General features: G+C 41.5%; 1 protein-coding gene across 1 annotated transcript in view; it reads left to right on the forward strand.

The window, feature by feature from the left end:
- The first annotated feature begins 7204 nt into the window (after nucleotides 1–7204).
- The window catches only part of ubl3a (ubiquitin-like 3a), a 35569-nt gene continuing 18618 nt past the window's right edge, over nucleotides 7205–24155 (forward strand). Inside the window, exon 1 of the mRNA XM_031729134.2 lies at nucleotides 7205–7946. Within this exon, the coding sequence (XP_031584994.1) occupies nucleotides 7920–7946 (27 nt within the window). The 5' untranslated portion in view covers nucleotides 7205–7919. The remainder of the gene's footprint in view (nucleotides 7947–24155) is intronic.

Raw genomic sequence — 24155 nt, forward strand, 5'->3', positions numbered from 1 at the left:
TACGTATGACGTAGATTTAACTCATCAGTATAAATCTCCTCTATCATGAATGTTTAATCTACGTGGTGTTGCATATACTCCCCAGAAAACTGATTCTGTTCATTTGACGTTTTCAGTCTCAGCTGACGGCATGTTTGTCCACCCTTATAAACAGTACAGTTGCACAACGGCAGAAACTTGCACTATTTCCTAATATTGAACCACAAGCTCAGTTTCATGATTGCTAACATTTAGACTCTAATGATTGTTGATCAATGGCTACTCTTCAGTTTGTGAGTGGTAGCATTATAAGTTGGTGAAAGATGTACCTTTAGGCTCTCTCTTCGGGTCAGCGTTGGCTATTTCATTTTCACATAAATGGCCTCCCTTGACTCCCCCCTCAAACAATCTCTTCCTTGTCCTGGAAGTGTGCATCCTCAGAAAGAGTGTCCACTGGCCTCAGGTGTAACTAGACTGTGAAATCCTGGCCTGACCAGACAGCTTTTCTGTGTTGAGCCAACCGCTTAGCCATCTTGTTTGGTTTTCCCAATGGCACCGTTGTGGCATTTAACTGTGTACACTATATCAGTGTTAATGTCAACAGCAAGTTTTGATGTATTTTTACCAGTGACAGTTGCGCCACATAGTTTATAAAGTTTCTTAATATTGAAAGCGAAATGTTTCCGATCGCTTCTTTTCTCTTCGTCCTGAGTGTTGACATTTTGTCAACAAGAAACAAAGAGCATGGCAGCTAGTTGTATTGTTGTATTGGGAAGATCAAATGTGTGCATCTAATGTTACTACACGAGGTTTCTTCTGATTGGATGACTTCCAAATTTGTTTGTGCAGAGCAACCCGGATCCTTTGGGTCGCCCAATCTTTGGCGTAGCTTGTTCTGGGGTTTGAGAGCCAAACAGTTGCAATGTTTTGAAAAATGTGTCTCAGCTGTTCCGATATGCCTGACACCTAAGGTACCATCAGTGTATTTTAAAAGTTTGTCAGTGGCTGTCGTTTTTCTTCCCTGGATTGCCTGGAGCATGTTTTAAGGGTTTTGCAGGTTTGACGAATATCGCGCTGGGGTAACCATGCTGGCAGTTTGCGTAACAACGATGATGAAACTGAGCTCATGGCTCATTGTTAGGCAGTAGGGCTAGTTTCAGTCATTATGCAACTGTTTATAAGGCTGGGGAAACATGCAGTCAGTTTAGACTAAACAAGATACTTGGATGAATGATAAAAAGTTTCCCCCACTGAAAACACAACAGAACCAACCTTCCTTACCCTGGATTACCGAGCATGTACCATGACAACATACAGCAGCATCAGAGGACATCACATTCTTGCTCACCTATTCACAAGATTTCACCGCAGCAGGTAGCTGTGGCAGTTTTACATCAGATGCCCTTCCTCTTACAGCCTCTAGGGTATCTGTGCCTCCGCCTGAGCTCAAACCAGGAATCGTTTTCTTGTTAGGCAAACATGCTACAGGCTCTTATGTAACACTGCCTTGTTTTAATTGTCTTAGCCAAAACCTTACTCTGATCTTACTCAGACCAAGGCTGAACTCAGGTCTAATTCAAATCTTCTAGTCCACATTTTAAGTGTCTTCAGGTGAGATGCTGAAGTCTAGGTGAAACCAAATGTGTGAATGTGTTTGTTACCAATACAGCACTGTTTAAATGTGGCTTCTAGGGTAAAGTGCATTGCGTGATAAGGTTGAATGAAAAACACTGTATGTGGAAATACCTGTCCATTTTTTTCCCAAAGGATGGCAGATTTACGTCTTCATAGCGTGAGTAATGCAAAACACATCCAACATCAAGGACATTTTTTTTTTTTTGATGAGTAAACCTGTTACGCCTAATTCCGGCAGGCAGTGCCTGACATGCCTACTTTCATGCAGCGCTACAGACTAACTGTGTTGAACAAGCTGAACAGGCAGTGAAGAAAGAGAAGAGCACAAAGCCAGCCGATGGACTGAACATTGCCTCTCTGGGACGTTTCTTACAAACACAGAGAATAAATGCTTAATAACTCACATTCACAGGTAAACAGAGAGTGTGCAAATAAGGCTCCACACTCCCTGCAGCAGGTGCACGTCGATACAAAATACAAGTGCCGAGTGTTTATTTTACTCCCCTTCTGTGGTAGACAGATGGCAAAAATGTGCGGTGATGACAAATGTTTTCATAGCCATGGAGGGGGGAGGTTTTAACTGTGACGAGCATGTACTGCTTAACTCCAGAGAAACCACCAACTGCACTCGACAGCGATTCAAAACAAACAGATAAATGAAGTAACTTGAAATCACAGACGCAACTAGATTTAGCTTTCAGCAAAGGTCTGTCAGGGGGATGTCAGACAAGATGCCTGTGCAGAATTAACAGTAAGTGTGTTAGACAGGTGGACAGATTAGAGGTGTACCCACCTCCGCTTGATCCCCACAACAATAGTTCGCTGTAGATAAGCTCAGGCTTAGGGTGTCTCCTGGTAAGTCTGAGCCTAATCCAACTCAGGTTTAGACTACGGCTTTTGAGAGGGACCTGATCCTGCATAATAATGGCAGCTCTTTGGGGATTGGTGATATTTGTAGCAGAGTTGTCAGTCTCAGAAAAGATTCATAGGAGCTTTTCACACAAAAAAACAACAACAAAAAAATGACAAGGAGATTATTTAAAATGAAAGAACTAGTTGAATTCAGTGGCTTTGTGTTCTTATAAAACACTCCTTCTATTGGCTGGTTGTTGGTTTTGCTCATTATTTGGATAAACACATGTTTTTGGATAAACACACAATTGTTTAGGTTGTTGATCTCTCTCAGTGAGGGACTGATGGGCATGAAAGCATATGAGCAGGAAGGAGACATAAAATGCCACACCGTGCCCGTGGTAGGGAAATAATTGCTCATACCTCCATTGGGAGAGACAAACTGGATTGTCCTCTCAGTCTGAGGGTGTGAAGCGTCACACTGCGTGTTGTGTTGCGTTGATAGCTTCCAGAGGAAAAAAACAAAACAACCCCCCCCAATCTTTGAGCCACAGTCCAAGCTCAAAGTCTACTTCAGGATCTAAGAATAGCTGATGACACACGGCGCATGTTAATATTCTGCGGGAAACATGGAGAGGCAGAGGGCACTGGTAGAGGACTATCCCAGCGCTGCTAGGCTGAGAGTCAGTGTTTATATATGGAGCAGTGTTAACCGCTGAGTGCTGCCCTTCAAAGCTGAAATGCGACAACTGTTTTGTAGCGTCACTGGAAGTGGAAAGAGATCTTCTCTGAAAGTGGATACACTGTGCTGCTTAATCTCTAATCAAGCCCTTTGACCTATGAAGCAACCAAGGATTTGTTTCCTTGTCGTGGCCAAGCATTGTGGTTCCATAAATGTGTCTCTGTATGTGTGTGGCCTGAGTGAGACAGCAGAACAGTCTAGAGCCCAGGCAGATGCTTACAGAGGTGTACTGTCTTTAAACTGAATGTAACATTTCTATTTGATCAGCAGACTTTGAATAGAGGAAGTAAAGGACTGCAGAGGTGACCGGGCAGTTTATATTACACAGACCTGCACTATCAAACAAGCAAAGACAAGTGCTGAGCAGGGAAACACATGCTGCACAGGCACACAGAGAATCTGAACGCTCACGAATGCTTGGAATTATTTAATCCAGATACGAGACATTTTGGTTGGAGCCCATCTGCAGAAGACCGCGGAAAGTCTGTCTTGCATCCGAGCTTGGATACAGAAGGCATAGATCAAATACCATGTGACATTAGGCTTATGTACAGCTTTAATATAATGCAAATAACCTCAACCTTTAACCACAATGCAACAATAATAAAATGTCACCCCATGAAAGTCCTACATACAGTGATATAACAGCATTATCAGTAAAGTAACAAACTGATAACTTGGCAGCACGCAAGCCAAATATGTGGAACTTTTACAACCAGACGTTTCTTTTATGGATCATAACGGAAAATATCTGCATTTCAGCTTCACTTAATAAGCTTGCTAGTACCAGGATGGACGGCTTTTCCTTCAGATCACTCTTAATTCTTTGTGGCATAGAATCAAGAAGGTGCTGGACACATCCCTCTGGGACTTTTGTCCATAGTGACATTAGAGCTTCTAAGAGCTGCTGTAGATAAGTCAGCTTCACATCCATGATGTGACTCTCCCGTTCCACCACATCCCAAAGGTGCTCGACTGGATTGAGATCTGGTGTCTTGGGAGGCCATTTGAGTACACTGAACTCATTGTCATGTTCAAGAAACCAGTTTGAGATTATTTGAGCTTTGTAACATGGCATGTTATGCTGCTAGAACAATACTAGGCTGTGGTGTTTAAATTATATTCTGCTGGTGCTAAGAAGGCCTAAGTGTGCCAAGAAAATATAGAGCAGGCAACATTCTTCTAATCTTCTGTTGTGAAATTATTGTGACAGTTTCACAATAATACTCAGTGTGGTCTTCTGCTGGTATAGGCCATCCGCTTCAAGGTTCAACATGTTGTCCTTTCATAAATGCCTTTCTGCATGTCTTTGATGTAACAAGTGTTTTCTTTTGCGTTACTGTTGGCTTCCTATCAGCTGAAGGCAGTCTGGCCATTCTGCTCTGATCTCTGGCATCAACATAGCATTTTCATCCAGAGGTGCTGCTCACTGGATATTTTTGCTTTTCTGGCCTGTTTCTGTAAACCCTAGAGATGGTTATGTGGGAATATCTGAGTCTGAAATCTGAAATACTCTGTCGGTGCCACGAAGACTGGTCTATCATGCCACATTCACAGTCACCTTTCTTCCCCGTTCTCATGCTCAGTTTGAACTTCAGCAGGCTGTCCTGACCATATGAGATATGAGTTGCTGCCATATGATTGGCTGATTAGGTTCTTGTGTCAGGTATACCTATGGTGTACTTAATAAGCTGTGAGTGTACATGAGCCACGTATCTAACATATATTCAACATTAAAATGACACTTAATAAGCTTAAAAAATGTGCCAGTTTGTGGAAGAGGTTTAAGATAGTTATCCAGACAAAACCAAGCAATTAGAAGCAATCGTCTTGAGTTTGCAATCAGTTCTTCTAACATTTTATCATTTTATATATTGGATAATTATGAATCAGGTAGAAAATAATTAAGAGATGACTTGGTAATGGCAGTAATATTCAGTCCATGCCCTCCTTTGCTTGGCGAAAATCACACACTGACCGTAATTTGGAAAACAAAGCCAACAAAACCACTTTCACACTTTACTATGCTTGTACAGGCATGCTGATGGCTGTGTGTGTGTGTGTGTGTGTGTGTGTGTGTGTGTAACTCACTTGCCCTCTTCACTCTCCCTTTATAGTGGGGAGATTAGGTAGTTAATCCAGTAGATCTCTTAGAAAAAGCCTCTCCTGATGCCACAATGGATTTCATTCACTCCACCAGAGAGATGACAGACCTGCTGCCGATGCATATCTCGACCCCTGACGGAAACAGGGCCACACAAGTGCGCACACACATGCACACGCACCCACACAAGGCAGAGCACTCCATCAAGGACAGGATATTATATTACATGTATTAGATGTATGCTATAAATAACCTGACAGCTATATTGAATTCATATTATAAAGCTGTCATGTTTTTTCACTTCTTAATCCGATTACTTGTTAAGTAGTCCATTTATTGTATACAATACTAACGATGTTAAATGTAAAATATACAGTACTGTTTTACTGCTGCTCTTTACTCTTCCCCGTGTACTGAATGTCTGATTTATTGATTAAGGGGGATTACAGGAGGATCCTTGTTGCCTTGTCTCATCGTCTAAGTCACAGCTCACTAATGGAAGTGATGTCACAAAGTCCTGTCTGCAAGTGCAACTGTACAACTTTGAGTCCCCTACCTTTAACCTTTCCAGAGGGGCACTGACGAAGAAGGGTATCAATCAACACGATATCTTAATTTCATTTAGTGACAAATGATTAAGAAAGGCTTTATTAACTGAGATTTTGTAAATAAAGACAAAAGAAGAATAAGATTACAGCAATCTGTGCAAGATTGGATATGGCCTATTAGATTTCCACCTTTGCCCCTCTTGTGTGTTCTCTGCCCTTCTTGCTGCTGTGGAAGTGTGATTGGTTATTCTTCCACCAAACTGCACTGCGCTGTCTTCCAATCCACGGCCCCACTACTTTTATTAACAATGTTCAACACTCCCTTTCCTGATCCACCTCCCAAATCTGGCTACTGACGCCATGTTAAATAAAACAAACGGCGCCGACATCCGGATATAAGCCAATTCTCACTTCAAAATAAAACAAAAATGAACCCTAAGAAATTGGTTGAAAATATCTGAAGAATTTGTCGTTTTCATAATACATATATATATATTTTTTTATTGCCAATCAGATCAACCAAAATGTTAACCCTGTAGCTTCCCACTCTTCCATTATTATTGCTCTATTACTTATAGATAAGTAATAGAGCAATAATAATAATAATAATAATAATAATAATAATAATAATAAGGTCTGGGTTCAAATCCACCAGTCCGTGTGGAGGTTGCACATGCATGGGGAAAACTGTTTTTTCCCACAGTCCAAAGACATGCATGGGTCAGGTAAATTGGCCACAGGTGAGTGTGACCGTCTGTGTCTTTGCATTGGCCCAGTAATAGACTGGTCAAAGAAATCAGATGAATAATTACAAATGATAACATGAGGCCACTTGTGCCCTACAAGTAAGATAATTTTTCATTTGGGATTTTCAGGTCACGGTGCACTGTCACAGCTCATTAAGGATAATGAAATATTTGATGAATGTTTAATAGGCTATTGTATAGATGTTCGTCAATAAAATAGCTGTGCAGCTTACATGAGTAGTTTTCTGGAGTAATCAAACAAATTACGAGTGAACAACTACAACAATAGTATAATATACTATAATAATAGAAAATATGTGTTTTATATTTATTAATATTATTACTTACTTTAGTGGAAGGAGCCAACCACATAATGTTTCAGAATTACAATTTAATTGGGAAGTTCTATGATATGAAAAAAATGAAATGATAGATAGATAGATAGATAGATAGATACCCCAAAATGCTAGACTAATGTCACGATTTATAAATTATTTTTTTCAAATTTTTTCAAAGAAAAACTTTCACACAAAAAGCCTTTAAGGAGTTACATTGTTTTATTTCGAAAACCCACACCGGAAGTTCTGGATCGTTGGGTAGCTTTACTCGGATTCGAGGCAGCGGAATGACAGCTGAACGGGTCCTAAAGGTGCAGCAGTGCAGTCTGAAACGTTAACAGCGGTCATACCCGCGTTTTAAAGAGCAGGACCGGCTCATATCACCGTTTCGCCTTTTCACGCCGACCGGCGGACGTGTCCGAGTTTATCAGAGGACGGCAGCCGTTAACCTTGCGGATGTTTTTTGTTCTTTTTCCACCCCGAGAGAACAAGGTCCGCGTCCGGATGTGCCAGCAGTATTGGCTTTTTCGCATGTCGTAGGCACCTCTTTTTTTCTGATTGTTGATGTTCGAGGGTCAAAGGAGGCCCTCGGGTCGACAGCTTGCCCCTCTAATCTTAAGTATATTGCCCCAAATCAGTGATTTGTGAGGGAGAGAAATTAACGAAATGATTGTGCAATAGAGAGGAAGAGGCATTTTCACACGTCTCGGCTACCTCAGTGTTGTGACTGTGGGAAAGAAAAAAGAAAGACAGACAGAGATAGAAAGAGCGAGTCACCGGGAATAAAAATTTATTTCCTGCTTTTAAAACACCACAAGGACGCGTTTGTCAGAGCTGCGGGGAGCTTTTTTACAAGTGCGAGAAAAAGGAAGAAAAAAAAAGAGAAGGAATATTGGCATCCGTCCTGCGAGAGAGAGTTGTGAGTGTGTGTGTATGTGCGTTTGAACACCTCCGAGTACCGGGAGAAGCTTCACGATGACGGGCAGCACCCCAGCGGACATGGTAAGAGAAATGCCTGTCAGCTCCTCCGCTGTTTTAACATTCACACCCATTCATTTCCTCAGGCTTCGGACTTGAAAGCAAACGCGTCTGAGTGTGTCCTGCCCACGACCGCTACTTCTGCTTTTATTAATTCAGCTGTATGTGTGACCCTTTATGGCTGATCAAATTTGGGTCTCCAGAGGTTCTCTGGAAATAAAATGTGGAAGTTTAACTTTTTTTTTCTTTTTGCTGACTGTTTAAAAGTACATGTTGTAAAAAGTTTTAAAAGTGTGAAGCTCCATTAGCAAGCTCTGGAAGCTTTATACTCCATTTACAATCCATCATCAAGTGTACCTTCATTTTTATGCATCATATTATCTTGCTGTGTTGAGGCAGTTGTATCCAGAGAGAACTTAAAAAGTTAGGAAATGTGGAGAAAGAAGTTGATTGGGGAGATTAACAGGCAGTTTTGCTAATGACATAAAGCTTAACATTACCTGGGTCCAGCTTTTGGAAGAAATCAGAACCTCAGACCTGAATTGAACATATTTAGATTGCAAACTGCTGGACCGATCATTTGCTCCACTTGAGCTCTGATCGGCATCCTTTCGTAAATCCTGAGGCTAAAGAAAAGTTGAATTAATTGCACATGCATTACTCAAGAAAGTTACAAGGGTTTAGAAATTCATCTTCACGCTGCAGAGGGAGCCATGGAAGACAATGGCATCCTGGAAACGTTAGATGAAGTTTAAAGAGATCAGTGCATTTTAAAACACACACAAACACATGAAAAAAGAAGGCAGTGGATGCACAAACATTTGTAAAACATGAGCAGAAACTGCAGTAACCAGCAGCACGATCCTGTGGGAACACATACTTTTAATTATGTTGCTGTGATTTATCGTATTGCGATTACTCTGCATTTCCCAGTTTGATGATACTTCCCGCTCAGATCTGTTCCTCATGCCTTTATCAGATTGGAGCCTTGTACCATCGCAGAAAGCCTGAAAGCACCCTGGAGTTTATAAAATCAGCGTCATACAGCGGCATGTCACACCTACTGATGTAGACCTTAAAACAGAGGCAGTAAAAAGTGGTCATCATCAGGCAACTCTTTCAGTCACTATGACATCTTAACTTGTTTTACACTAGCTTACTGGCTGTCATGTGTATTATGAGCTCTCGTAAGGATTTACGTCAGCCTCCTGTGCATCTCCCTACAGTCACAAATTAAAAGCATTACAAAGTGCATTTAGCTGGGTTTGGGTCTCAGACGTAGTGCTTCCCTTCCCGTGGGCATGACAGTTTTATGGCTGTTATCTTTGCTGCCAGCGTGTGGTGGCACTAAGAATACTTACAGGTCTATGTATAGAAAGGATAAACCGTGTAATATGGCCCCTCCGGGAGATCAGCTATCCCAGCTGTGGCCCTGCTCCGGCCTGTCCAAGTTCAGCTGATCCCCTTAGCTGCAGGTCCATAATGTTGTCGGGATATTTGGATAACGCTATGAGGAAGTAAATGAGACGTCCACTGTGTATATGTGTGTTAGAGCATCTCAAAGTGTAGCTCATGGCGAGGGATTCTCACAGATTACAGACATAATCATGAGCCGGATCTTTCATCTTTTGACCTGTAAAGTACTGGAAGCTGAATACTAAAATATTATGTCACCATGGCTGTGGATGTGGATATAATTATTTTAATTTTTTTATGGTAGCACAAGAGCATCGTTCAGCCAGTGAACTTTGGTTTTGAGCCACAAGCCTCCTGCTAAATTGTCTTCAAGCAACTCAGTGAATCCCTGCCAGCTGGTTTATGGCTCTGCCTGATTTGTTCTCTGAGAATTTCCCCCGTTGGGGAAGTATCACATTATTATTACATCATTTATCGGCAGTGCTGGCCATAAAGTTCATTTCTTAAGAGGTAGAGTAATAATATTCTTTTCACTTCTCCAAAGTAGTAATCCTTTCCCCCTTTTTTAAATCGTTTTTTTATGCCTGCTCCAGGCTTACGCTATCAAAATGCCTGCAGAAGAAACATAAAGGTCAGATTCGCCACATGAGTAAGACACTTCAGGTTTTCTAATCTTCCCTTTTGTGGTGTGGCTTCAGTCGATACATCAAACTGGCCCCTTGTGTTCCCCACGGAAATTTGGGGGGAAAATCTCAGCTCTCAGCACTTAGCTGATCCTGTGTGGCTGAAATCAGCAGCAGATGCACATTCTCCCCAAGCCCCCCCACCTCAATGTTCACTCAGCCTGAGGAAGAAGCAAGTGTATACACACAGCCTCATAAAGGCTGTATAGAGTGGGAGTGAGAGTAGGAGGAGAGGAGATTGCTGGTGCCAAACACTGTGGGTGAATGAATCTGACAGAAAGAATAGGAGAAGCAATAGTCATGCCTCTCGAGAATGGAGGATGGGATTTTTTTTTTCCATCTTCGAATGGGAGAAGAAGAAGAAGAAGAGGAGGAGGAGCAGGAGGAAGGGAGGATGGGTAGATAGAAAGACTGCGAAGCATGGGAAGAGGGGCAAATTACCTCTCGCAGATCTTAGAAGTGCTGACAGGGTTGAAATAGTCCCCATGGCAACAGTGAGACGCTTGGATCTGAGTCTGGGTGTGTGTCTGTGTGAAAGTATGTAGAAGGATAGGTCTTTGTGCACTGCAGGTATGTGTTGTGGCAACAAGACGAGACGAGAGACGGAGAGCGTAGCGGGAAGAGGAGAAGATAGCAGCGCCCTTGTTCAGATAAGCCCAGCTGAATGAATACGCCGCAGACGAGACTGAAAGGCCCACAGAGCAGAGAGTGAATTTCAGACATCGCTGCTTTCGATATGTCCCAGCTTAACAGGCAAGACAGGGAGCTCCAGCTTACATAGACTTGTAACAGACCACGAAACAGCAGCATTTGTATGCTAATGCTTGTTTTAAACCATTAACAACAGCAAGTTTTGGTTTAACCTGTTTGCAGACCTCTTAATCATATGGACACATCTCAGATTTTTGTCAGTGATGCAGAGGAGTTTTGGTGACTGGGTCAGTGAAGGGTGCTTCCACAAGTCAGCGAATTAGCCGTTTAGCTAGCTGCTATTTTAAAGCAAAAATGCAGCTTTTTGAAATCATCCGCTTGGTCTTTAAGAACTTGTGATGGACATTTTCCAGCTATTTTATCAAATAAGCAGTCATTTAGGAATTAGCTGTTTGATTGACACAAAAAGAAATAGTTTGTATCCAGTTTTGTATCAACTGCTCCTGCAAATTTTAAATGAATTTAACTGTTTGGTCCTTCTTCCTGGTTGGATGAAGTTACTACTACAGGGACACATGCGATCCTGCTATGAGATGATATGAAATAAAGACTGTGATCACACATACTCACTCACACACAATGAGTGTAGTATTCAGACACCCCGTCATTTGTGGACTGGCAAGAACATGTTAATTTGTGTTGGAGGAGGTGATTGCAGCTCTGACTCAAAACAAACCAGGTGGTACAGTACAGTTCTAACTCTCGGGAGTTGGACTGAGGTGGCAGTAGGCTAAGCAGCATTTTCCGGTTCCTCCTGAGTCTACCCCTGGGTTTCCTTCCGGCTGGGCGTTCCCAGAAAGCATTCTGAGGAAGCCGCCCACCCGGGAGGCATTCTTATTAAATGCCAAACCACCCAAACTGGCTCGTTTTGGCATGGAGGGCCTAGCTTCATTACAACTTGATCATTCATTTATGATGCCAAACAAAAAAACATCAGTGTGAGCTCCTAGTCAATAATTATTATTATTAAGTCAATGAAGTCTTCTGTCTTTTGCCTGGAAATGCTGCTGATGTGGTTTGATGGAGACAGTGAAGTTGGTACAGCAGCGTGTGGATGTCATTGAGCAAATCTCAACTTAAAACGGACTTTTATTCACTTATTGTTCATTTTTTCTTTGTTCTGTCTATTGACTTATGATGACTTGATTAACTGATTCATGGCTAAATCCTTATTGTCGAACCAGCTGTTTTAATTACGCCACTGTGACTGTGTTTAATGTAAAGGAATGCTCTATAGCAGATTTGTTTAGTGGTATTAGGATTGGATAAATCTACTCTGTGTGTGGCTTCGAAAACAGCTCAGTGACTTGTTTGGGTACACACACACACACACGCACGCACACACACATACAAAAGAAGTCAAAGGTCAGGGTCAGAGGCCAGCTGTGTGTCGGTGGCAGATGAGGAATGAAAGAAACAATGGGTGGGGAATCCTTGCTGCTGAAAACAACGCTCCCGGTTCTGATGTTCTGATTCCAGCTAGAGCTTAGCTCAGCACGTATGCCACGGTGACAGATCTGCAGGCGTTGTCAGCTTCAGGCTGGAGATGCTAACAAGGCTTTGATTGACACTTTCAGAGGGAGCGAGAACATGACTGAAGCCTGACAGCGCCAGTTGGAGAAAGCATGTAGTTGGATATGTGTGTGCTACCAATGCCACGTGCTGCCGGTGTTCAGTCACAGATCAGGATTACGTCATCTTGCCCCCGTGCAGCAGTTGACATATTGACTCTGGCATCGTCACATGCAGGCCTCGCAGAGCCATGGAAAGTTCTGATGGTAGTTCTGAAGGTGCAGGAGCCGTGTGCCTGCTTCATATTAATTTCAAGCCAGTCAGGAGATTCGAATAGATACAGCAGCTAAAATATATATAAATATTTTAACAAAGATAAATGAGCCAAATACATTTAGTCGATATTTTGATTGATGGGATTGAGGAAAAAAAACAGTTGTCAAGGTTTTTGATGATCTGTTTGTGGACTGTGTTGCTGTATTTATAGTTAATCTGTGAGGCGATGCTTTGTCGCTGCAAAATGGACTGCATCGCTCTTCAAAGCTGTATTTACAGTTAATGATATTAGAAAAGCTCTTGTCAATGTATATGCCCAGCAGTCCTCTGTATAGAGGTAATTTAATTGCATTGATGCATGTCCACAACACCAACAGGAAGTCCAATTTGAGAAGCTGTTATCCATCGATACCTTATGTAACTGTTTTTTGCTTACGTTTGCCTGCATGTTCTTCATTGTGGCCTGTGTCTGGGCATGTGCATCCTGTGAATGTGCTGCAAAGATGTAGTGCTACGTACTTGTTAGTACTCCCTGATCTCTTTCTCCCAGCTTCCATGTCTGTTTCCTTTGACGTGTTGTTCTATTAAGCAGTATTGTCCTTGTTAACGTAAAAAATATGAATTATCAGAAGCTTATGAGCATAACCTTTCAAGAAGCTGTAAGTTTTCTTCTAGACATGTGTGTGCTTGTAGAGTTAGGGTAGTGCTGTAAGTGAATACCGTGTTTACATTCAGCTCAACCATAGACTGTACGTAAATGATGCACTGATGGACTTGCATGCAGTATGCACAGAGAGTATAAAAGATGGATGTAGCAATGACATCATCACTGACTTCTGACTCTGCATTTTGAAGTCTAACCTTTAGTGCTTTGGACAACGCCTTGTTTTTTGTGGGGTTTTTTGTTTTGTTTTTTTTGACGCTGGAGGTTATCTCATGGGTGGAGTGATAAAGGTGACAAGCTTTGGTTAGCAAGCTGCATTCATAAACTGTAACTGTCCAGTGCAGATATGCACATATCAGCTAATTAGTGCTAAGGAACAGACTAATAAATACTGAATACCAGTCACCAAAGTTAAAGCACAAACTTATAGGCTGGTCTGTAGTAGAAAACAAGGAAGAAAATTAGACAGATAATACTTTAAAAATGCTCCAACAGCACACACACAGAGTGAACAGGTCCAGTTTAGTTACTGGGAGGATGTGGATGAAGCCTAGCAGATGCTGATCAGCTGGCCTTGTTGGGATACCTGTCAAAACAATTTAGCCATGCCCTGAATAGACTGTCCATAAAGGTTCAAACTGTGTTTTGTACCAGGTCATAACCATGCTTTCCAATGCTGTTAAGTTATTCATTTTGGGGATTGGCTGACTTTTGGAAACAGCCTCAAGTGACACCTAGAGGACCTGCAGTTTTTGCCACTTCCATGTTGGCTTTATTTTGTTGGACATTGCCCACCCATCCTTTTCCATGCCATCCTTTATAATCAGTTATTCTCCCTGTGGGAAAATAATTGACAAACTGAACATAAAAAAGGACTGGCCTTTGGAAAGAATGCAGACTTTTCTGACCTGGAAGCTGTGGGGCCATCTTTTATATACAGTTGATGATTAACCTCCTTTTGTTTCCTTTTTCTTGGCTGCTCCGAACCAAAGTAAAACATTATGGTTGAAGAATGAGTAACATATGGAGCAGCTGTGGAGGAATAAAGGCCTCAACTTATAAAAAAGTAAACTCATTGATATTTAAGTTTCCCAAAGCAAAAACAATAAACATCAATTATGATCATCAATTTGTTTTCTGCAGAATTTAAGTTTCCCTTCAGCCTCTGTGCTGTTACAGGTGCTTTTAAACATTAACTCCACAATCAAAATACTGTGGAGTATAAATAAGTGTTACTTCCTCGTTTGGATCCTTATAATAAAGTTAAAGTTGGATTTTTTTTTCTATTTTTAAATTCAGGATTGGCACAGATTTTATTAAAAGAGGGAATAGTTGTTTAAGAAACCTCAAGGAATTACAAGGAAAAAGCCAGAGTGCGCTTGTGCTTATTACGTTAGAAAACCCTCCCCTTTTCAGCAGTTGGTGTTGGCAGGTATGGCTTTGCACAGGCTGAGGAATGCGTTGAACTGCTTCATCATTTTGGGGGCGAGTGGGGGCTGGTAATTCAAGATGAAACTGGTCTACTCGTCTGATTCTGATCCTCTTAATAGTCTTAATAGTAGACAGGCAGCTGTTGCATGCAGTTACCAACTAACACTGAAACTAAAACAGAACATTTTTAAATTCTAAAAGCTAAACTGAATTTAAACGGCTATAACTGCACTCAATTGAAAATACAAAACTGTATATAATTCAGGTTGCAGTTGTAGTTTGTGTCCTTGGAACAATAATAGTGATGTGACAACTGTGATTCCTTGGCACTGAGCTCTTCAAACACAGAAATGTTCTTTGTAGTAGATGCTGGACACAAAACACCTCAGGACAAAAGTAAACTGAGGACACTCTTACGCTTTTGTGCCAAATGGTTCAGTCCAAGCATGACTTAAATGAGAGGGTATGAGCGAAAGTCGTACACAAGCGCTCACGAACTCAACAAATGAATCCCCCGTGCGCTTGCAGCTGCTTTTGATGTCGATGTGCATGTTTATTTTTTGACAAATGTGTGCATGTGCATATTTGCATGAAGGAAGCAGCAAACTCACAACCTGTTCTTGCTGTTAAATGTGCCTTATTTGCTGTTGGTGTTGCCGGTGGAGTAACACCCACGCCAGCTCACTTTTGCTCCAGATCCTATGACAAACTGGACTGGCTTCAAAAAGCCGCTGTTTGCATGTAATGATGTTGTTCCTGTGCTGCTGGCACTGCATCATTTAACGCTTTATGTCACTGGCTAGCCATACAAAAAGACACTGTGAGTCTATAATCATGCAAATGTCATTAATACATTCAATTATGTTTCCTGTAAATTGTAAATCTCCCAACTTGACGCAGCTGAAGGCCCATCCTACGATGTATACGAATATAACTCTGGCAGAAAAACACCCAAAAGCACAATCCCACCACTGTTCTTCATCTGTTTTAAATCGCCATAAACCCAGAAATATAATCAAAGACAGGACCACAATGTATTTTAAGTTAACGTCTAAGAAAACAGCAGCTTAACTGTAAAAGAGAGATAAGGAGAAGCTGAGCTGCCATCTAATACCAAAGGAATTAAATTCATGCTTCAGCCGGCTGAATTAAGAAGCTAAAAAGAGGAAGAGAAACACGAGCTGAGAAAGGGCCACAGAGTTAGACGTGAAAAGCAAGATGAGCAGTCTAACAAAAGCTCATTATAATGTCCTTTACATAGAAAGTCTTGTTTTCCAAAAGGAGACCGAGTGAAAACCTTTTGTTCATTTATATCGTTTTCTCAACCACCCGAGGCAGTTGTGCAAAGGGGGCATGATAGCGTCATTAAATATTCTGCTCATTGTCATTTTTTTCCCAACCGGCAATGTGAACTAATGTGAATCATTAATGCAAACTGGACGCTTTTGTATTTTTCCATTTTTCCTTTTTTTCCCCCGCTGATGAAAATTCTGCACAAACATGTTCATTCAAAATGCATTTATTTCAGGTTTACACCAGGCATTAACTACATTTGCAGACTTTTGGGTCCTCTTATAATGTCATGCTTTATATTTAATGTCATTCAAACGACATTACATGAGGAGGACTTTACTTAAAACTGTGACACTGTTGGTTTTTCGGTGTGTAATTTAAGTAAATCTAAAACAAAAGGCCTACAAATGCAGAAAAATACCTTGTGTTTCTTTATAAGTATAATGTTGAGTAGAAAGAGGGAGCGTGTGTGCTGGTTGTGTGTAGGAGAAAAGGGGGATGGGGTGGGGGTGTTTAACTAGCTCAATAAAAGCGGTCTTTCAGCTGTGCTGGAAACAATTTCCAGCTGAGGGGACATTTATATTAAAGCTTCGCTGTGCCAGGACATGCTGTATGTATATGTGTGCATGTGTTTGTCTGCGCTGTTCATGTTATGGAACAACACAATGACTGGATCTGCCACTTTATCAGTAATAACAGGTTACTAATAAACTCGTTAATCTGCTGTTTATCTTACCCTATACTCCCATGCATGTTATCGTATGGTAATTCTATGGAGAACATTGTATTGATCTTCCTTCCTATTTGAGCCAGTGAAGGTCTCGGTCTGTGCACTCGTCGTGTCGCTGTGTTGCCCTGATTGATGCTGCAAATTTCATTGCACTGGCTCTGCTTTGTGTGATGACAATAAATTGAATTGAATAGAACCGGGCATGAATCAAATAGCCCTCTTTCTCATACATTTCTGGACAGGCTGCCGTTTCTAAATCAGTGCTTAAATCTGTCCTGATATTCAGACACCCTGTGCCAGAGCACTCAGACAGACAGCACGTACCGAGAGAATTAGAGGGTCAGTGTTGAAACTCTTTGGGCCCCAAACAGGGGAGGTGTGAGCCGTGGAGCAGTCATCCAAAGGTTAAGCCTCATTGACTGGATGTTCCAAAAGGATCCGCTGAACTCAGGTCATCAAACACATGTCTTTTAAACCAGACTTGTACTCTGTTGTGGTTGTCAGTCGTAGATTTTCCTCTCTGTGTTTTCAAAATGTAAAAAGTCTGACACAGCTTCTTGTTCTTTTTTTTTCTTTCTTCTTTTTTTTTTTTAAATCAACCCAGCCTAGTGTCATTCAGAAGCAGCTTGGGAAGGGCAGTTTGGCCACATGATGATTATGACGATGAAGATGATTTTATGTGGTATGACCAAGATCCAAGATATGAGTCACGATTCACCCAACAGATTTAGGTCTCATGATTAGCTGTGAGTTAGATGTGGACTTCAGCATCGTCATCTTTTACTGCGGCTGTAGTGGCTGTTTGGCAGTCACCTAGTTCACGGTGTCGTAGAGGTGCTGGTTAGAGTGGTCCTCCAGGTTGTAGGGTATCCCCTGGAGAGCAGACCCATCCCATCACCAGCTTCTGAAAAACACAGAGATCTGGCACAACAGTGACATGGTCAGCCTGCCGGTAGGTAGAGAACAGGGCTAGATGGTTACATATAGCCCAGTTAATGATACAGTACAGGCTTTCTCTGAAAAGGAGATGATATCATGTTTATTGTCTGCAATCATCAGATGATGAGCACCATGCCATGCTTTGACTTCTCTTAATTGTATCATAGCTAGAAGAGGCAACAGCTGATAATTGTTTCTGTAAGCGCTTCTGCTGCTGTGATTGTTTGATAATTGATTCAGTTATTAAACAGTCACTTTGTTATGTTATTTGAAAATGCCAAGCTCAAGAGAGTTTCAGAACATGATATTTGTGTGATTATAAACACAGGTGAGAAAAATCTGAGCGGCTAAAGCTAGAAGAAAATATTTGGCCAGAATCGAATCCAACTTTATTTCAGTTTTGCCACTTTGAGAACGGTCACACCAGCATTCCGGCTCATTTTTCAATCTTTTTTTTTTTTTGCCTCAGCCGCTGAAAATCCCCTCCGTGCAACTTCAGTTTGCTGTGTGAGTCCTCGCACCGAGCCTGCTAAGAAACTCCTGTGTGTTTGTGTACGGGATGTGTTCTTAATACTGAAGTAATGTCAAGCTTATGCTGAACAGGATGTAACAGAAAATTGGCAGGATATGTTTTTGGCTCGTTTTGGGTTGTCATGATGTCAAATTAAAGAGTAACATAATCAGAGTCTTTCTCCTGTCTTTCTGGTTTTAATATATTCACATAGACACAGGTGGTGGAAATGGGCAATGAGGAATCAAGATGCAGAAGTCATAGAGTTAAAAAGGGAGAGTGTATGTGTGTGTGTGTGTGTGCATGCTGGTTGATAGGGGGACTAGAGAGAGGGTATGTTTGGCCTTCATGGTGTCTTGCACAAATTTGTCATTGCATGATAGACGCTATGGAGCACTCGATGAAGATCTCTAATGATCCTGGCAGGGGTTTTGTGTGTGTGTGTGTGTGTGTGTGTGTGTGTGTGTGTGTGTGTGTGTGTGAATGGGTGTTCTTATCTAAACTAGCTAGCAGGAATGAAGCATTAGACCTTAAACTGACGTGATTGAAGGCTTTTGAACTGTTTTTCTCAGTTTCTGGTAATGAGGAACAACCGTTTATGTCGGGGGGAAATGGCAGAACTTTGACTTACATACAAGACATCAGATATCAACCATGATTTAGGCTAATTACACATCTCTGTGAAGTGGCTCCCGTGTGCCAGATATACAGTTACAGAACCACTCAGTGGGCCCTAAATTAGTGTTTGAGGCTAGTGGCATTTGAAAGCTCAGATGCTTGTGTGTGTCTGTATATATAAAGCTGGCACATTTCAGCTAAGTTTAGCTGACTTCTATTTAGCACAGACTCCTCAGTCAGCTGATGTTGGTAGAGTTACAGTTCATAGTACAGTGGATTTTAAAGCTCAGAAGAACCATTAAGGCTGAGAGGCACAGTAATCCTGTTTAATTTTTAATCTAAAGGTCACAGCGTTGAATAAAAAGCACCCTTGTTTGTGAAAGCGTGCTGTGCTTCGTTCTCAAATGGTTAACCAAACTTCTGCATCTTCAGCCACTTCTGTCATCTCAGGTGGTTATGCGTGACGCACATTCCTTTATTGTGACAAGTGTGTGCCATCATCTCAATTCTGCTTACATTACAGAAGCAGCACAACATCCCTTAACCTCACTCGGGCGTCTGTATTGTATTGGAACAATATGAAACATCATGAATCCCCTCCCCCCTCTGTCGCTATCCTGTGCCTTCCTGTTGTTGCTTGTGTAACTGCTTGCCTCCACTGTCTCCCCACAGAGGCTTCCTTTTTCCTGTTGTGTACAAACGAGCATAATCGTTGGCTAAAAGCCTTAACCAGAACAATGAAAAAATAAATAAACAATGATGAAAACTGGCGGTGCATGTCTTATATTCTGCAGACACAAAGACACGCGCTAATTTTATGTTTGTTTTGATCAGATAACTAATACATTTTTTATTATCACTTAATTGAAGTTGTAGGAGATTTCCGTTGAGATTATTGGAAGTTTGGAATGTTCAGGCTATTGTGTGGGTGATGCAAGTAAATGCATCATGTTAGTGGGTTGGGGGGGGGGCTTTTAGCCTTTATTATGACAGGGCATTTGAGAGTGGCGAGGAAAGCTGGGAGACAGAGCCGGGGAAGAGACGCCTCTGCAATAGCCTTATGGCCTCTGGGCCCCCCCCTCTCAACCCAGTGAGCTATTGTAACATCCGCTGCAGTGTTATCTAACACAACAACACCATGGCCCGTCTCAAGAAATGAAACTAGACAGCAAATGAGCATCATGGAGATAACATTCATCGCAGAGCCATTGATTTGTTGTAAGGCCATTTCATTAGATTGCATTATGTTATACAGGATTGTATGGTATGGTGTTCACCCTGAAATCTCTAATGTGCCTACTCTTGCAATCCTTTGTCTGTTGTCTCACTTTATGAGGCTTAGTGTTAGTTGCATTGTTAATATTGTGATTGCCTAATAGTCTGTTTTTAATTGCAAACAGCCGGATGACCTAAGGTTAAATTTTGCTTTAGGCTCATTTTAATAACTCTTTGGTTTCTTACTGCATAATCTTGTGTCAAAATTTAATAAATTGCTTTAATTCTCATTCTCAAATAGGCTCAGATAATGTACTGTGTGTGTGTGTGTGTGTGTGTGTGTGTGTGTGTGTGTGTGTGTGTGTGTGTGTGTGTGTGTGTGTGTGTGTGTGTGTGTGTGTGTGTGTGTGTGTGTGTGTGTGTGTGTGTGTGTGTGTGTGTGTGTGTGTGTGTGTCATAGCCCTGGTTTCTGTCCAGTACCATCTGGTAAATTCCTGCACAGAGGGCATTTTAGCTTGCCAGCTATCTCTCTGTGTGTGCCTCCCTCTCTTCCCCTCCAACACACAGACCCACACACATACACAGACATACACACAGACACATCCACACACACAGTTTCTCCTCTACACACTCAGCATCACGTGAGTCGTGACTACAGGGCAGTGCTCTTTTCTGAAGGAGAAAAGAAAATGCAGTGTCGTGGATATAACTGCTGTCTCCGGGCCGTTTCTACTCTCGACTCTGTTGCCCCCCCCTCACATGTTACATCAGTTGGTCTTTAACACTCCCACTAAGCTTTCACTTCATAAACATGCACTTTTAATTTCAAGACAAGACTGATTTGCATTAATCTGCTGCCTGCAAATCCCGCCAAAAAGATTTTTGCAAGAAGGAACGCCAATAAATCTGTTGATGGCCATTTCCTTTTATTTTGTTCACTTAATCCTCCAAATTTTCACACTCTAGAAAAGATTAACAGGGGAGGGATTGCCCTCTTTTCTTAATTAATTGCTGGTTATGATTCTGAAAATCCATGTGATCAATTAATTATAGAGGCACTGATGTAGTACAGGGGAAAGCTTGTTCTTTGGGGGCGGGGCAACCTGAAAGTTACAAATTGACTACCTGGTGTGCTGGACTGCATGGACTGCACACCTCTTGGGAGATGGGGGGCTGACACAGTAGGGAGGAAGAAGAGCAGACAGGGGAAGGAAGAGGTCACATCAGAGCATGCAACTCTCTTGGGAGGCAGGGAGGTAGGGAGGGGGAGAGCGGCATGGGGATGCTTTACATGTCTCTAGGGTTTTTTACATAGCAATAGGCAGGGGAAAGCACACGGGAGGAAGTCACATTGGTGAGACACTGTGTGATGGAAGCAAAGGACAAAGAGAGGAGGAGGCGTGAGCAGGCTGAGCAAATGGTAGGACGAATGAGGTAAAGGACATGATGTCCCTACTTTAGTGTCATCACCAGCAATCATCAAGTCTGTGCGTTTGTGTGTGTCTGGTCACTTTACCAGCAACACGCCTGCATGTGGCATGCTGACCTTTTGGCTTTGTGTCTGATGATGGCTGCCTAAGCAGACAAAATATAGAAAATTAGAGTGAAAGAAAGAAAAATCCAAACAGAATCCCGTGCTCATTCAAAACAAGACACCCACGTATACACACACATTATAGTATACATGTAAAAGATAATGTAAGTCATACATGTCCCTAGAGTCTGTTGTTCCAGGCAGTTTCAGCACCTGTAGCTTTCAGTTACACTGAATGCAAAAAAAGGAAAAGCACATACGCACACACAAATGTTGGTTTTGTTCTTTAAGCACACCTTGAGAGTTGTTGGCTGATAACAAAACCCTGAAAAACCTTAATGGGAGCCAAAACAGTGTTTTCCGTGCTGTTTTTCGTGCTATGGTGTCAGTGTTTCCAAATGTACTTGCATCGTGACCATTTACTCATTACCTGCACCAGTTTAGGTTGCAGTAGAGCACAGAAGGCAAATAGTAACCCACACACAGCTCATATCTGAGACCGCTCTTAAAGTTTTCAGTTTTTAATTCACTTTAACACTACACTTAAAACATAGCTTCAACCTTTTGTTTACATCGCAGTCAAAAAATAAGAGTCGTTAGCTTAGTTGTCAGTTACTGTCAGTTACCGTCAGTTACGGCGTGACATAGCTGCACTAACAAACAAACAAACAAGGGTCTGGGTGGGCTGCGCTGTAGTTGAATGTGACTGTGTAGTTGTGATATTGCATCATCACTTCTGCAGCAATGTGTTGCTCGTCTTGAATTCTGTGCATTTCAATGTGAACTGAGTGTGATACTATAACACTGTGACCTGCTGTGGAATAAAAAAGACAGAAATCTCAGTTTCCAGTAAAATTTATAGTTAATAGAGGCTAGATAAGTTAGTTTCTTGCTCACTAAGCCATTTATTATATTATTATTATTACTGTTGTTTTGTTTTTTGTAATTCTGTACCTTAAAATCTTTATACTGCTGTTCATGGTGTTTATTACAAACACTGACCTTGAATTTTTTTTTTCTGTCAGCATTATTTGGTGAACAGGTTGATAGTTTGGTTTTTTTTTTTTGAGCCTCTTCAGCAAAGGTTTCCAAGAAAAAGACAATAAGGCAGTACACTGCAACTGCCGGTACTTTTAGAGGAATACACTTGACATTCAGAGGATAGGAAACTGTGCGTATACCTGTTAAGAGGGTTAAGGTCGTGGTAAGATAAGACTGAAGTTAGAGGTGTTTAGTTGTTCCAAAAGCCCGCATTTCAAGAAAGAAATCAGTTGTGCAAATTGAATGCAGTTCATGTACGGGAGAAAAAAGATGCATGTTTTTATAGATATAGGTTTCCTAGAAATGCAATCTTTTATACAAGGAGAGTGACAGAAACAGCAGTTTAAAAACCCCCCAAAAGAGCAAGATTTATGAAGAGAGGTTTCTGAGGTTTTGTGATGAAGCATGCGTCGCACCTACCGTATAGCCTTTTTCCGGAGGAAAGTTATAAATAGCTCTCAGTTTCTTTTTGCTTTCATGCAGAAGCACTTCAGAAACAGGTGATGTGGATTAACCCAACAGCGAGTCGTACATGTGGGCAAACAAACGTCTTGGTGAACTCTTTATCAGGACGCATCATCTTCAACTTCTTTCTCAACCATGCAAAGCATAATTTCATCACAGCTTTGAGCAGCCAGTGATATATTTTTTTTATCACTTTATCAAACGTTAGCACCTTGTAATCTCTCTTTTTTTTTCTGTCACACTTTGCCTCGAATTTACCCGCAAAGTGAGAAACGAATAGTGGAGAGGTTCACAGGCGGATCAGAGAAGAATCGATTGAAGCGTACAAGAGCAATTAGACATCTTGGCCCACATTTTTAAAACCGGAGCGTCGCCAGCTCCCACAGCAGTCATTTTGAATGTGCACACAAATATTTGTATGTTGATGCGTGTGCATATGCTTGTGTATATGGTGGATACATGAAAGTCCTTTTATCTCATTGTTCACCATCATGCTTCCTCTTCTTACTGCCTCTATTTGAGCTTTGTTGATCCTGCTTTGGGCCTCTCTGTCTTTGCTGTGACACTGTCTCATTTCCTCAGTACTATAAGTGTCAGGGGTTCCTATGTATGCTGTGGCTTCAGACTTGTCATTGTCATCACCGCATAGGACCTGCATATTGGTATTGTTGTGGGATACAGGACTCTGCAAACCTCTTTTTCTCTCTTGTAGCTTTAAAATTTCTTCCAGTTGACAACTTGTTTGTGTTTTTTTTTTTGTCTTTTTTTTCCTACATTTCTTTCTGAAAGTATTTAGTGGAGCTTTGTTTTCCCTGTTGAGATGATGACAGTGGAGCCTCCCCTGGATGAAGGATGAGGATAGAGCTGTTACAGAGCCCTAAACTGTTACAGATGCTCACAGACACTGGGAAGTGTCACTGAAAATACTGTTCGGATATTTCTGTGAAACAGTCATAGTTTTTCTCTTATTAATCTTTCTGCGTACCGCCCTTCACAGTCTCCTCAGTTCTTCTGTTAATAAAATACGTAAAAAAAATTCACATGGTGTATTTCATTGTGGAAAGAGCATGAAGTGACCTTTGACCTGCATATAGCAGCCGTCCTGTACCCTCAGCCTCTCTACAGTAGAAACCATGTTGTCTTTATAATCAGTTGATACAGCTGGTTATGAAGCTTACAGTTTTCTTTTAATTT

This window comes from Oreochromis aureus, linkage group 10 (assembly GCF_013358895.1).
Source record: "Oreochromis aureus strain Israel breed Guangdong linkage group 10, ZZ_aureus, whole genome shotgun sequence".
Lineage (NCBI taxonomy): Eukaryota > Metazoa > Chordata > Actinopteri > Cichliformes > Cichlidae > Oreochromis > Oreochromis aureus.